Source organism: Protomyctophum parallelum (assembly GCF_964188405.1).
Source record: "Protomyctophum parallelum genome assembly, chromosome: 2".
NCBI classification, from domain to species: domain Eukaryota; kingdom Metazoa; phylum Chordata; class Actinopteri; order Myctophiformes; family Myctophidae; genus Protomyctophum; species Protomyctophum parallelum.
The window spans coordinates 43535247-43551941 of record NC_139699.1 but is presented as its reverse complement, the minus strand read 5'-3'; the positions used below and the strand labels follow the sequence as shown (position 1 = coordinate 43551941).

The 16695-nt window shown below is 41.7% G+C and overlaps 1 protein-coding gene across 1 annotated transcript in view; it reads right to left on the bottom strand.

Moving 5' to 3' along the window:
* Positions 1 to 16695, bottom strand: part of otog (otogelin) — a gene marked incomplete at both ends in the record, with an annotated part of 90914 nt that overhangs the window by 74052 nt on the left and 167 nt on the right. The window contains 9 exons of the mRNA XM_083759315.1: positions 995 to 1120; positions 2665 to 2774; positions 3367 to 3473; positions 5147 to 5277; positions 6429 to 6637; positions 7759 to 7880; positions 9401 to 9558; positions 9990 to 10088; positions 15459 to 15516. Of these exons, the coding sequence (XP_083615441.1) occupies positions 995 to 1120; positions 2665 to 2774; positions 3367 to 3473; positions 5147 to 5277; positions 6429 to 6637; positions 7759 to 7880; positions 9401 to 9558; positions 9990 to 10088; positions 15459 to 15516 (1120 nt within the window). The remainder of the gene's footprint in view (positions 1 to 994; positions 1121 to 2664; positions 2775 to 3366; positions 3474 to 5146; positions 5278 to 6428; positions 6638 to 7758; positions 7881 to 9400; positions 9559 to 9989; positions 10089 to 15458; positions 15517 to 16695) is intronic.

Genomic DNA, 16695 nt, shown 5'->3' with positions numbered 1-16695 from the left:
AGATCAGCCCTGGGGAGAGGATGAAGGACGACAGCACAAAGGTTACTCAGACAACATTAGGACCAACTGATGAAAGCTCAGACACGACAATGTGACAGGGACACTGTGGAGGAACACAGCGGAGCTCAGGGGTAGAGCGGCGGTGGCTCAGGGGTAGAGTGGCCGGATGGTAACCGCACGGTTGCCAGTTCGAACCCGGGCTCCCCCAGAGTTAGTGTCGAAGTGTCGACACTGAACCCCTAATTGCTCCCGATGTGCAGGTTGGTGCCTTGCATGGTTTCCGCCGCCATCGGTGTATGAATGTGTGTGTTAATGGGTGAATGTAAAGCGCCTTGGATAAAGGTGCTATATATAAATGCACCATTTACCATTTAGAAATACACTTAGCATGCGAGCGAGTGGAGTTAGGGGACACGGGGAGAACGTGACCTTGATCGTTCGACATGAGATATTTGTCTTGGAGCATAGCTCAGCACAGCATGTCTAACAGTATAATAGATAATCATATGGAAAACTCAACAACATCCAAGCAGTAAAAACAACAGATGCTTTAACAATCGGCGAAACTAAAACAATAGAAAGCTATAGGGTAGAAGCTACAAAACACTGTACTGTTTACTGTAGGATATCAAAAGATGTAAGTCATCCTCAGGGCAGTGGATTCATTAGACCATTGGCACCCAAACTAGTGAAAATAGCAGCTTGTAGATCGTCTATCTTCACTACTACTAAAACATTGTTTTTCTAATTTCTTAGATTCTTCTTTTATTACCTCATGAAATAAATCATGGCATTTGTTTTCAAATTCATGAACATTTTTAACTTTTTGGGGGAATGTTTTTTTTTAAATATATTTTGAAATAATAATAATTAAAAACAAAATGTAGGAAATAAAGAAATATAGGGATTCATAAAAAAAGATGTGCCTGGCTGTGACCCACAAATGGGTCCCGACCCAGAGTTTGGGAAGCAGGGCATTGATTGGACGACTCACCCTCAGGGCAGTAACATCCATCCAAACACAGCAGTTTGCTGTCGATGCACAGGCGCTCCCTGCTGCAGGTGGCCGGGCAGCAGCTGATGCATTCTCTGTACTGGAACTCTGGAGGACACTGCTTTGCTGATCACAGCAAGACAGAAGGAAGGACATATTATGAAACATCATTTCATTATCTATTATATAATAGTATTCTTATATAACTGTCACAGCCCCTGTAGTTGGCCTACTAGGGCCTGTGTGTATTCCTAGTGTAGACCTATGCATTTGGCTTCCCACAGGTTCTGAGTTGCTGATCAGGTGCATTGGGAGCACCTGGCCAGTGTTCCCAAGGTGCACTATAAATGGCTGGACGTTGGCCACGCTCAGTCTCTCTCTCCTTCCATGAGACAGCAGCATCTTTGCACCATTCTACCACAGGTCGTTTTGAGGAAGCAATCTGATTGGTTGAAACAGCCTTCTAGCCGGTGGTTAAACCAGCACTGTTCACCACCTAATCAAAACAAAGAATTCAGCCGCTCTGTTCTCCCAGAGCGCTAGAAAACTCAGTGGCTAGGCTAGCTAGTTTCTTGGAACATTTGTGGTCGTAGTGACTACATCTGTCATTAAAAATATATATTCTTTCAGCGATTTTCTTCGTTTTAAGGGTAACTGTGGTAGAATTGCAATATTACACTCGAGGGTGTGGGTTAACGTGATTATTGCCACTTCAGTGATGCTTGCGGAACTCGACTCCGTCTCGTTCCTGACCGCATCCCTGTCGTGGCAATAATCACGTTAACCCACACCCTCTCGTGTAATATTGCTTAATTCAACACCCCACACTACACCCACCACACATCCACTCACTTACACTACTGATCTACTGATTAACACACTCCACCTTAGTACTGTATTATTGTTTGATTCTTATTAAGTTGGTTATAATTATTGTAAATAAATATTGGTTTGTGCACTTTTAAACAGCCGTGTGTCTTCCTCCTTTGTTATGGCCCAAGAGCCAGGTCATAACAATAACGGTATTTAAAATAAGTAAATACCATGATAAAACCTTAGTAAAAATTGTGAATACATTTATTTGAGTTAGTGATGTGATCTGCTTTTAGGTATAGTCTGAGGGAACACATTACATCTCCTCCCCCAAAACAGGGGCCTTCCGAATCCTCCATAGTAGATACAAGTAGGTGTAAAACGACAGGTGGTAGCTATAGGGTGGTGGAAGGTGAGTACTGAGCAGCGATTACTAGAAGTGTAGCATGACAGCAGCATGACTATGCAGCAAAGAAGCAAATGACCAATGGAAACTTTCCCCGTTTAAATGGGATGCTCTGTTAGTGAAGAGTGTAATAGAAGCGTGGAGCTGAGGCTGACCAATGGTCGGCCACTACCAGCAACTGAAAAGAGTGTCCTGACTGACGTTGCTCTGCACGTTTAATGCGCAACACTCGTTTAAGCCAGAGTAGAAATGGACCAGTAAGGCTCCACATACTCTCAGAGTTGAGTTAATACTGAGTATTTCACTTAGCAATCACTTTGTATTGTAGGTCATTTACAATCACGCAGGTGAAGGGTGTGAAGTTGTATAAGTAAATACCGTAGATAGTTATTAACCATGGATAAACAATAGAAAATAAAAAACGAGAGGGAGGAAGGAGAGTAGAATGTACCACACTGAGGTATGTGCTGCCTCCAGGAGTGTAGAGGGTGGTCAGCGTGGGCGCAGGCGCGGGCATATTCAGTGAACACCAGGCATACCGCATCACCGTTGGGACCCGACCTTCAACAGAGGGGGGGGGGGGGGGAAACAAGAGGGCTACTCATTTAGTCGAGCCTGTTTAAACCGTTCAGGGCGGGAACCCCTTTTGGTGTTTTAACTAGCTATTATGCTTTTGAAAAATAGCAGATCTACAAGCTCGTATAGCGCGGCACCGAGCTTGTAGATCTGCTATTTTTGAAAAGTCTTTGTATGTATATTCTTCTAGAGCAAACGTTTTTAACTCAAATCTTTGCTTCTGGGGGATCTCTGGAACAACAGATTTTCAGATGGGGGTCGGCGGCCAAATACATATAATTCTAGGGGTTCTTGACATGAAAAAGGTTGAGCACCACTGACATAGAAACATGAGGTTTTTCAGAAAGCTGTCGTGTCGACGTTTTGTAGAATCTGGTCTCAGGTCGAAATGGGTTAAGACATACCTGGAGCCACTGGTACACAGTGGTACACTACAATGGAGACTAAACTAAATCTAAGCCCTCATCCCAATAAACTTGACCCTTTACAAGTTATGGTAATAATCATTTAAACCTTTACATTTCATCGTGCAAATAAACATAATCTTGTGAAATATGACACATAACGTGAATCTTACTGGCAGAGGTCATTGGAGCAGCTGGCCATGTAGGACAGGGGACTGACATAGTCATGGCAACTTCTGAAAGGCTCTTCAAGCAGCATGGCACACACCTCCTCCACCTTCTGCAACATTACATACAACAGTATTTAACATTACATACAACAGTATATAACATTACATACAACAGTATATAACATTACATACAACAGTACAGTATATAACATTACATACAATAACACAAGGAAGACGCGTGAATGTGGGAAGCGAACGCAGCTCGTAAATTGCAGACAGACCGTCAGACAGACAGACAGACAGACAGACAGACAGACAGACGCAATTACATACAACAGTAGCATGGCACACACCTCCTCCTCTTTCTGCAAATTACATATTACAATTCATGTGACCTTAATTGATACTTTTCTTTTGAAAATTGAAATATAAAATTTCTATAATAATAATATTATCTATCTAACTATAAATGCACTGTCTCTGTGTGTATACGCATTCACATCTGAAATTCGAGAACTGTTTCTCACCTCCCACCGACTTCCAATTCGACACTCGCATTCCACACCCCCACAGGGAGTGCCCGGTGTCGAGTCGGTCGGACCCACGGTTAGCATAGCTGTATTGATATAGCTATATCAATAGTACTGTTCCGGGACTCATCCAGGCGAGACATGAATCCATACATGGAGTGCCTTAAGGGAGCCTCACACATGTACTTCTACATGTACATGAGCTTCCACATGTTACAAACAGGTGACTGGCACTATGCCATCTAGGAGGCTTAAGTAGTAGAAGCTTAATTTAATTTAAAAGCCCAAATTTGGCGGGAACCCCTTTTGGCTCATAGCGTGGCACCGAGTGCCGCGCTATGAGCTTGTAGATCTGCTATTGAAAAATCGTGAAAATGTGGCACAAATCTGAATGAATATATTCTTTCAGAGCGAACATTTTTAACTAAAATCTTTGCTTCTGGGGGGTCGCTGGAACAACTTATTTTCAGATGTGGGTCGGCGGCCAATTACATTATATTTTTTGGAATGGAAATGTTTGAGCACCACTGACATAGAAACATAGGGTTTTTCAGAAAACTGTCAGGATTTAGAAGACATTTGTAGAATCGAGCTCAGGTCTAAATAAATGGGTTAAGGGAGCCTCACATGTGTGGCTTCCACATGTTACAAACAGGTGACAGGCACTGTGCCATCTAGGAAGCTAATGCAGTAGAAGCTTAAGTAGAATCCCCAGGGCATCCTTTTACAATTTTGTTCAAGGTCACATCCTTTTGGAGCAATGTCGATAATGCCTATTGGTCGATTTCAAAAACATTGTGAGAGGAGGACATGTTTCAACGGCTTCATTAAAAAGTTGGGTGAGTGATGTTTGGGGAAATTGGCCAAGGTTTTTGGCCAGGACTAGACTGAACTGTTGTCCTGTGTTATGTCAAATGTGTGTATGTGTTGCATACAAGTGTGAACTGACAATAAAGTACTATTTCATATCATATCATATCATATCATATCATATCATATCATATCATATCATATAATTTGCCCCAGGATCATGCATGTATTTGGTGACTGATGGTGCCCCTATTGGGATATTGCAAAAATAATTTCACACACATGGTTCAACAGTGTTATGAAGCGTGTGTGTGTGTGTGTGTGTGTGTGTGTGTGTGTGTGTGTGTGTGTGTGTGTGTGTGTGTGTGTGTGTGTGCGTGCGTGCGTGCGTGCGTGCGTGCGTGCGTGCGTGCGTGCGTGCGTGCGTTTAAACAGTAAATTACCAGCAAAACGTGTGCATCTAGATCAGCACAAGGTGAAGGAAATCCAGTAGGAACTGTGGGACACCTGGCCTGGTGAGGCTCCGCCTCTAACCAGCTGTTCCCAAACATGGCAATGTCCTGGGTCAGTACACCTGGGGAGGGGGGGGGGGGCAGCATTTAGGTCAGTACAAGCTAAACAACACCAGTGGATGTCATATGTTCACTTAAACATGACAAAAGACTTTAAAATGTTTTGTTGTCACAATACTAACCTAACAGTGGATCCCAGGGTTGCTTCTTTTTCGAAACAAACCCTGGGGAATCCTTAACTGACATCCATCCTTAACTGACAACTGAAGTGGATAGAATGGGGCTGTATGCGTTATGTGACAGTATGTGTCATCCCATGGGGCGGGATGGGTGAGGCGGTGGAGTGCATCAACAACTCAATGAAACAAAACATGGTGGCAGCAGCAAGTAAGCCACTAAAGCTGTTGAAGTGTGTCAGGTATAGATGGATGTATAGTCTTTAAATTAGTCTATTTTGTGCAGTGCACATACTTGCTTTCAATTCATGAATTTATCTTCTATGTTTTCTGCAATAGTAGTTCCATCTAATTGGGATGTGAGAAAAATACGGCTCTTCACAACTCATGGTGCTTGTCACATTTAAAACAACATGATCCGGAGTGGTCACTGCAACCCGGTGCACTGCCATCAGCATCATATTTATGCACTGGCAAAATTCATTCAGGCGTTTAGACGTGAGGAACTGTCCATGGTCCTGGAATGGTCCCTCATGCACTCACTCAGCTAGCATACAATTTGTTTAGGTGAAGTGATTTTCTAGTAATTTTTGAGTGGTGCAACCACTCCCTTACGGAGCTATGTGTGTGTGTGGGTGGGTGGGTGGCTGGCTGGGTGCGTCTGAGCATGATGTCGGGTGTGCCAGTACAGTACAGTACCCCCAGTTTTTTCCATTGTGAGGATTATGAGCAGTCTGTCTAACATTCACTTCACAAAGATCTTCTTTAAACCAGCAGCAGCTGATTTAATGCGTTAAATCACTTGTTTTCATGGTCATCTAACTTGGGTCAAGAAACATCTTGACATAGCTAAGCTTTATTGTGATTTTAATGTGATTTTAAGACTTCATAAATTCTTGCAATGCACATAGAATGATCCTCAGTGCTGGCTTGGAGAGTGAAATAGGTAAATTCTTACACTTCAAATAAGACATGCTTTTACTCAGTATACCGTATCTTGAGGGTTCATGGGTGACAACACTGAGAAGCAAGTGTACCATAGCTGGTCTTGAGGTCATCTTGGACATCTGCGTTGAAGTTGCCACAGAGGCCACATGTCCTGCCCACAAACTCTGGGTTGAGCTTGATGTAGACGGAGCCACTGTGTCCGTCCCATGCCAGAGTGAAGCCTTGCCGCTGGGTCACCAGGACGTAGTGCGAGATCATCTCCAACTCCAGGTCATGGATATGAGCAGGCAACTGGAGACTAAACAAGTCAAAGTGGATTTATTTAGCTTTCTGTTCAGGGGTTTGGCAAGGAGAATAGTTGCACCGAAAAACGTTCATTGCCAGTGGCGTCGTTGCCTGTTTATTGCAATGCATTACAAAACGGCGAATTAAACATATAAAACAAATACATAAACTGCAGCAGAAATAAATCTATGGCCATTCTGACAGGTAACAAACCATCATTTGAAAGGTATTTTTATCCAGCTATTAGTGTCGATTTTCGTCTTACACAAACAATAAATTCCAATTGACAATGAATGGAGAATTTAGTCATTATGTGTCTGAGCAAATAGACATGTTATGTCATGATCAGAGTAATCTAGTAAGAGAGTGGCGACACTATAGCGTTGACTCCCATTGTAACAATGGAATGCGGAAGTGCTCATTCTATCTCAATGGGATAGTTCCAATGTTTGGAACTATAGCCCATAGGCACCCGCTTTGCGGCGAGATCAAAGTGTGTCGCCTGCACTCTCTTACTATTCCACTCGGGTCATGATGATTTACGCTGATAAGAGCGCACCTCACTTCACACAGGTTAGGGATGCACCGATCCGGCTTTTTGGCATTCGATACCGATTTCGATACATGGGGGTCCAGTATCTGCCAATACAGAGTACCGATCCGATACCCCCCACAAAGAAACGTAATAACCTATTAAGCTGTATGCCTCACTGTGTGGAGTCTGGAATCATTATTTTGTGTAAGGCAACATCAAGGCTTGACTTAAACTTAAATTACTTTCCCAACTTTGTAAAACAAAATGTAACAAGCACAGATATAAATGCACTGAATTATTTATTAAATAACTGTGCAACATGGCTGCATTCCACATGTTATACTGTCAATACTACACTGCTGTGTCACAGAGGAGGTATAGTTGTTTTCATACTGTAATTACACATAATTAACGGATCGTATCGGATCGCATAATGGATCGGCCACCGATCCGATACCCGATCTAGAATTTTAGCCTGGATCGGCGCCGATCTCCGATACGAGTATCGGATCGGTGCATCCCTAACACAGGTGTGATGTTTTCCCCTCTATTACCAAACCATGTGCAATGGTAAAAGTTAGGTTGCCATTGAGAGTTACCTTTGTCCCTTAAAGCTGACGTCGGTTCCGTTCAACCGGACTTCCCCATCCCAACTGAGAAAGAGACTGACGGATCGAATGCAGGTGTAGGGGAAGGAGTGGCAGTCTGGGTCGTTGTGAAGCTGTACATGCAAAGACACAAGCTTATACAATTATACATGAAGACATAGCAATGATATATTATTTTCAACAAACACAATTATAATGCATGTCCAGCAACAGCAACAACAACAATAATAACAATAACAATAATAGCAACCCCATTACAGTCAGAATTAGTTATCGTTAGCGTTCCATAGTTAGTTTTCCCATGGAGAGGCATCTCCTGTCCATTTGGGGGAACAAAGTCAAGGTTTGTTGTGGATGTTCTCAAGGCCTTGTGGATAATTGCAGTATTTAATGGTAATTGACCCTAATAACCAGATAGCTTTCACTAATCTTCAGAACAAATCTCCTCCTGAGGCGAAAACTAGACTTCAGAGACGATTGCAAGAGGCAAGTATTTTGGGGAAAAGGATACTTTAAGGTTATTATGAGTGTCTGCACTAGTTTCTTCACTTTGTATGAGCACTTGTACATCTCTATAAATCAAGGTCATGTTGTTATTATTATGTGTGAGTGAGCGTTTGTGCTGTCTCTCCGCTGGTTTACACAAGGCATATTCCACTACACTACCTAGATTATGTTTAGCAACAATTATGTGATTCTTATGCTGAAACCCAGTTGGTCAAATAAATGTTTGGTCAACAGCATCCTCCTGAGCAAATTCATTTTAGAGCTTGAATTGGATGGATGGTCACTAAAAATATCCTGTGGATTTAGGGATTCACGTTGGAATGTCGTGGCTCCAATGAGGCCCATCTATGAAATCAGTCCACATTTGGGCACGGTTATAATTAACCTGAGCCTACTGGCAGTGTGCATATAAAATTTGGAACTGATCGGTCCAGAGGTTTGCACGCAAGGGCACACTCTCACACTCACTCACACTCACACTCACACTCACACTCACACTCACACTCACACACACTCTCACACTCACACTCACACTCACACTCACACTCACACTCACACTCACACTCACACTCACACTCTGAAAAGGTTTAGGGTGAGGGTTTGAGATAGGTTGTAGTTGTAGGACTAATGACTGGTCTAACCAATGACTAGTCTAAACCAAAAACTGTCTAAACTAAGTACTGCACCCGGGACTTGAGTAGCTATGGGGACTCAAGTCCCTTAGTCCGACATGCAGATGAAAAAAGGGGAAACAGAGTTTCAAAGCGAGGCATTGGTCCGACTGGATTAAGGTTGGTGAAGGGTGCGTTAAAACGACCGGATTAAGGTTGGTGAAGGGTGCGTTAAAACGACCGGATTAAGGTTGGTGAGGGGTGCGTTAAAACGACCGGATTAAGGTTGGTGAGGGGTGCGTTAAAGCGACCGGATTAAGGTTGGAGAGGGCCGGTGCATTAAGGTTTGGGAGAGGGTTAAGGTTAGGTTTAGGTGTGCTGCCCCGTGGGAGGTTAGGGTTAGGGTGAGGGTTCGAGATAGGTTGTCGTTATCGGACCAATGGCCATTGTTGACCCTTCGCCAAGGATTTTCCTAGTACAAGGAATCAATAGAGCGTATCAAATTGAAAATATACCTGAACGACCACGCTGGACTGGGAGGTATCCTCACAATCTTTCAGCAGAGTGTACGTGCATCGACCAGGGAAGTAGTAGTACAGGCCATCAAAGGTCTCAAAGTTATACTGGCCCCACGCTCTGCAGGTCATCTCCCTCTCATAACCCAGGTTTGGAACTGTATACAGAAAGGGCGACCACAAAAGGGTGTTGAGTTAAGTAGCCCATAAATGACCACAGACAATCATACATGTGCACCATTAATATCATTATTATCATGTTTGTATTGTTAAATTAGTCAAGAATGCTTTCGTGCCCAGCAATCATTTTAGAATAATACAAGTGGCTCAAGCAGGCAGCTCAAACCACTTTTGCTCACAGTAAGCGTCGCAATCTAACGTGGCTTTTAAACTTCTCTAGTTTGAGGCCTGTAAACGTTAATGTTTATTGCCAATGCAACTGCAAGTTTGATACACAGCATCAACATTTGTACAGCTGACACTAAAGTATTAAAAAAGGTGGCCCTACTGAAATTAGGACGATTCTAAAAACGCCTTCAAAATAATGACCTAAATCCAATTACAACGTTCAGAAATGCAGTTAATTTACCTGTTTGACATCGGTGGCCAGTAGCTTGGTAAAGGGTGCAGTCACATGACTCTGACAAACCACATCGGCCCCCATTTAGACATGCGTCCAAGCAGTTCTCTGCAAAAAGAACATCCACATGCAGGTAAGATTCTCATCTTTAGATAATGCACTCCAGTCAGAGCATTTACATCAGTATGTAGAGTACAGTACATAGTCCCGCCCTAAAGAAAACAAAAAGAAATGCTTGTACCCTGCCCTTTTTTTCTTATTTTTAATTATTTGATCGGCCCAAAACGCTGTGTTTATTGTCATGATTTCTCACAACAAGAGTTGGCTTTGTCCGAGGCTTAAAAGGTCTTTACATTTTTTTAAACGACTATGGGAAAAATGAATGGGGAATTCTCTTACGGGCCTGTCGTTGTCATGAAAAATGTATTTATTAGTAGGGACTCACAAGTGTGGCTCTCTACAATTGGAAGCATATACTAGAGTACTTGCACATTATACAGGCATGAATAAATACATATTTCACTTCAAAACATCAAGCAATGCCACAATTGCTTCTTTCCATAAACTCTCTCACTCTTTCTTACTGCCATAACATCCTTAGCTAACCTCAGATTCATCCAGCTTCAGTTCCTAGACACAATCATCCATCCAAGCTTCAGTCCTAGGACCACAACCAACACAAAGATTAAAGTAAGAACCCACACAAAGTGTAAAATGACATTGTTTTTTTGTTACGTTGTACAATGGTCAAAGCCAGAGCAGTTGGTCAACGATAAGTGTCTGAGGAGTTCTTTTCTTATGCAGTGTTCCATGTGCAGGATCTGGGGGGTGGGCATGGAGCTAACCAGTTCCAGACATTGCACACACATTGGCTCCTTATGTTCCCTCGGATCACTTGCTCTCAGTGATCAATGGGACAGGTGTTGAGCAGTAGACCTCCTAGAGAGTGTGCTTCCAACCACGGCAGCCCATAGGAGGACAGCTGTAACATAGAGTACTGCATAGCGTATGCGCCGACAACTTCCCTAAAGCATCCTGCACTCATAAGGATGTGCACTTGTACAGTAACAACTCGTTGCCATGCACAATATTACATTGTACTCTAGACCGCATTGTGTCACGGAATGATTGGAAAGTGGTTACTTAAGCAATATTACACGAGAGGGTGTGGTTTAACTTGATTATTGCCACGACAGTGATGCGGTAAGGAACGAGACGTAGTCGAGTTCCGCAAGCATCACTGAAGTTTTCTGGGAAAACAGAGCAGCTGAATTATTTGTTTTGATTAGGTGTTGAATGGTGCTGGTTTGATCCACGGCTAGAAGCCGTTTCAACCAATCAGATTGCTTCCTCGAAACGACCTGTTGTATAATTACAAATATATGTGTCATGAGCATGTCAATATGAGACATTATAAATTGCATATGGTGATTATCACAATTAGTGATTAACCACATTCATTCTAGGGTCCTTAATACTCTGGGTATGTCATAATAGCCAAACGTTCGTCAAAATATATACAGTAGGTGAATATTTCGTTACCTGTATAAGTGAGTGACAAATAAACCCTCTTGAATCTTGAATCTAGTATTCATTCATAACATTCTGTGTTAGGCATCTATTCATTTGTATCATGTTATTAATTAACCCATACAATCTATAAACCATGCGAGGGCAGGACTTGTGGAACTTTCCTACCTTCCACCTAGCCTTGATGTACCTTACAGTACTTAAGTTCTCTCTTCTCTTACTTTGTATCTGTACCTTAATTGCTGTGCTGCCTCTGGCGACTGATATTTTCCCTAGGAAGGATCAATCAAGTCTATCTATATTCAGCAACTCTTATTTGCTTATATAAATGGATGTACTCAATCAGTGCTAGCAAATCTCTACAGCTCCAACCCAACTTTACCTGTAACTTGCAAGGACGCCCTCTGACCTTGCTTTGCATGTCTGACAGATGGAGCATTATCTTGAGATGCAGGGTTTGGATGTGGCTCAGCTAAGGATGAATTAGTAGATGTGTATAGTGGTTGATTGGATGGCGCTTGGCTGTTTTCTGATTGGTTGAATGGCACTGGGCTCTTGTTGGATGATATGTTGGAAGTCGTGTGGCTAGTTGCCGATTGGCTGGAAGCTGTTGAGCTGACTTGTGGTCGGCTCGGTAACGTCGGGCTTGTTAATGATTGGTTGATAGCCCTTGAACTAGATGATGATTGGTTGGATGGCATCAAATTTGTTGAATGGCTGTAAACTGTTGAGCTGGATGGTGATTGCACAGAAGCTGAAAAGTTTGTTGGTGAAGTCGTTGGGCTATATATATATCCTGTCACACTCGATAGCGTGTGGTTGGACGATGTAGAGAAAGTGGCGGTAGATGGCTGATCAGACTCAATGGATGTCAAGTTAGATGGCGTTGAGCTGATTGACAGTCTGCTGGCTGATGTTGTAGGAGCTGCACTCCGAAGTTCCTTGGATGAGACAGAAACAAATTAGCAGTTGTTTCATGAACATTGAGAAACTATTCAATAGCATTCTGGAAGCCGCAATTTGATGTTATCAAGCTGTGTCTAAGCCTCTTCCAATGTCATTATGTTATAATGTAGCTATTGAAAAATAGCAGATCTACAAGCTCATAGCGCACCTACGAGTGGCGCGCTATGAGCTTGTAGGTCTGCTATTTTTGAAAAATCGTGAAAATATTTATTTCAGAAAACTGGAAGATTTTGAATATTTGACTGGTGCAACCACTCCTGCAACCAGCAATGTCTGTGTACACTTATGTGTTGTTCACCTATGTATGTGACATGTATGTGACGTTAATGAGCACCAGTATATGACTATTAGTACCAGTAGGGGGTGCCAGAAACAGAGAGAGGGATAGTGCTGCTCTGCTGCTAATGAGAGAGAGAGAGAGAGAGGTGGGGAGGGGGGGGGGGGAGTTGCACCACTCAGTTCACACGGGTGTGATTTTTATTTATTTATTTTGAGGTCAGGCCTAAATGGGATAATATCCTATCATTTACATAGGGAGACTCTTGGCAGTGGAGCAGGGGAGTGACTGTGTTCAGCTAATCAAGACTAAGACTTTGTAACATAGCTGGATTCTCGTAATTAAGTGTATTTGAGTTCTCCCGACGTTAACATATAAAATAAGGCAAAAGCTGAGAAACAGGCTTAGCTCTTGGGTGGCAGATCTAATAAAGATTTGATAGAAACGCTGGGCCGAAATCAACATCCAGACGTTTTACAATTATAAGTTATTTAAGTGGAAATCCTGCCTGGCAAAGATGGAACTGGTGCAGCATGGGGGGGGGGGGGGGGGGGTGAGGGGTTTTGTCCTATTTTCTCTGCTCATAAAATGTAAGGTCCAGTAAAAATGTGATAATCTAATCTATCCATGTAAGGTCCAGTAAAAATGTGATAATCTAATCTATCCATGTAAGGTCCAGTAAAAATGTGATAATCTAATCTATCCATTCTGAGGTGCCCATAATTGTATTGATATAACATTACCAATTACTTTATATGCTAAATGGAGAAATTCATAACTGATATTTGTCAGTAAATATATCAACAAACCTGATTTGTGAACATAACAATTTTTTGCATTTCTTAAGATGATTTCATATGTCATTATTTTTGGAATGTTTTTCACACAAGTATATGGCTGGGTATTGTGGATTGTACATCCCAGCAGATGGAGCACATACAGTAGGTTACACAACGTTACCTTAGATCCAGTGTTGTTTTTGGAGGCAAGTTTTTATTTTAGTTTCAGTCATAGTTTTTTTAATAGTTTACATTTAGTTTTAGTCACATTTTAGTCACCTGGAATGTCTTAGTGTTAGTCTAGTTTTAGTCGACTAAATATCATAAGATTGCAGTCGACTAAATCTACAGTTGATTTAGTCAACTAAAAGTCGACAAAGATTTTGGTGGGCCTTGATGCCGTCTGTTTTTACACTTGCTGAAAATAGCCGATCTACAAGCTCAAAACGCGTCATGCTGTGACGCGTTGTGAGCTGTAGATCTGCTATTTTCAGCATGTAACGTACTGTAAAGTGTAAAATGACTTGTCTTGTCCACTAGTCCCTCCCTAAGATTTCAGTCTAGTTTGTATTTGTTGACGAAATTGTCAGTATATTTAGTCTTAGTTTTGGTCATCATAGCTTGGATTTCATCTAGTTTCCATTTAGTTTTTGTCAGTGAAGAAAGGTAGTCGACGAACATTTTTCGTCTTAGTTTTAGTCGACGAAAACAACACTGCTTAGATCCCAGTATTACTGACAGCTCTAGTACTCCTATAGTGGGTCTGGAGGATACCTGAGAGCTCAAACCTCTGCTTTCATCTCAAAGGGCAGGAACAAAGACTGCACGTCTGGGTAAAAGCGCTAGATAGATGTTAAGATGTTACTATGAATTATTAAGCACTTATTGTGTGTGTAAAATAATAGCAAGGCTAAACGTGAATTGATTCCTTGTTTGTCAAATCATAGATTCTGGGCCAGTGAGCAATGAACAAAATGCAAAATGTTGCCCCAATAAAGACGTTGTCCACTCACAATCAAAAAAATTATTATAGGTTAATACATTTTCATCCAATGGAATTTGACATAATGTGGCAGAAGTTGACTCAATGTGTTGAGGAATGGTTAAAAGGGTGGGCTTTTGTTACAGAGAAAACAACATGGCCAGATAAAAGTATAGTCCACATCAATTTGGATTTCTTCAGTGGAGTGGACGAAGGGAAATCAAGGAAACTGGTCTTTTTCCATCTCAGTGACCTCCTAAGAGGTATTATAGAGTTTGCATTACATGTATGTTTGTATTGTTTCCTAGGCCTATAGTTTCTGGAGAGGGAGGTCAAATGTTAAACGTTCCTCCCCTTAGTAACCTGTAGGCCTACTAACTTATTAATTGTTTTGTCAGTTTCCTAATCCCTATTGTCGGCGTCTGGATTCTCACGCCTTTTTGTGTTAAATGAAGCGTTGTACAAAGGGAGTGACCACATTCAACCCTGATGTGATGCACTGATAGTGTCGACAGGGAGACAAAAGTCCCTGTTATTTTATATTCCTGCTGGGACCTCCCGAACCTGAACAATTTTTTAAACATGCCTTTTGAAAGAACAAATGCATGGAATTTTCCATTCACACATGATGGGAAACACAACAAATGTTGACAGTCTTCTAATATATCGTTTAAAGTAGGATAAACAATCAGACAGACAATAGCAACTTAAGTTTCTCATGTTGGCAATTTTGTGAAGGGGGTCAAGCCAGGTGTAAGCAGGCTTTTTGTTGCCGAGGCCAGGGCCACTGAATGGTTTGCTTCTATGAAACAAGTTCCGGCCAAGCCACGTATTTGTATTAGGGATGACTCTGCTGTCTGCAGATGTCTGTGTGTGCCCTGACGTTATTTAACGTGGCACATCCATCAATGCAGCGTTTCAAAACAGTGGCTCCGCTCGCCTACCTGCCCTCTCTGGGAAGCCGGATCCCATTTCTGCAGCATTATACTGCTGCTGTCGCTGCTGGAAGAAAAGGGAACAAGGGAGGGTTTGTTCTCGGCAGGTAATCAGCACTAGATTGACTAGAAGCCCTGCATAATACACACACTGAGCTTTTCCCTGACACTGACATAACAGGCAGACAATCTGCAAAGGAGGACGGACTCCGATCATATCCAATATGTGATGATCCGAGTCCTATCTGAGTGGTCAACACGAGGACATTGAAATAGGCCTAACAGGCCTACTTAACAGAACAATTTATTGTTAATATTAATTATTTAATAATAATGTCCTAAAATAAAGTATGTGTTGTTTTAATTTAGTAGCATTGGTAGTAGCATCTAATAACAATAATAGTAATTAGCAATTAGTAATAATAATAATAATAATAATAATAAACTCACTTATTAGTACTATCAAGTACATTCGAGTTCGAAATGTTCACTATGCCAATACCCCAGGAAATGTGTGCTGGAAAAGAGTTTAAAAGATTCAGAATTCAATGCTGGTTCACTTCAAAACAAACTTACTTAACAGTGATTAAACAAAGAAAGTAAAATATCCGCTATGCAGAATAGAACTTCTGGAAATATTACATAACCAACTACAGACACATACGACAAATACAATGCCCAAAACAAAAAGCACATCTGTAATGCAAATTGGCTGGCAAGCCAAAGTGCTATCCTATCCATCTTGTAGTTCTAGGCTACTCTAGCCCTACACCTGTAATGAACATTTTCATTAATTGGAGCATTATTTGTGGCGATTGGATTTGGAGATGTTCTGCTAATGATTGCATTGAATGCACCTGCTACTGCCCTATAGTCCGAGATAAAGTGCAAAGTAAAGCTGACTGAAAGCAGTCCTGTTTGTCTGTCATTACAAGTGTTAGTTAGAGCAAATAAGTTAGGAACGCTATATTACCTAGACCTACTGCTCACATAAGGACAAACAACAGCATTTTAAGTAGGCTTCAGGACTGGAGATAAAATCCCACAAAAACTTGTGTCTCTATAAACATTAAGACAAACACAGTTCTTTCTTGTGCATCACAAAAAAAATAACAATCTGTGTATTCAGGGGCTAGTACTCACCTTGATAAATTAGGATAAAATAAAAAGATAATATATGCAAAAACCTTTTCCGGCTAAAAAGACTTAAATTAGGATCCATTCGTGATTCAGGCGATCCACAGTG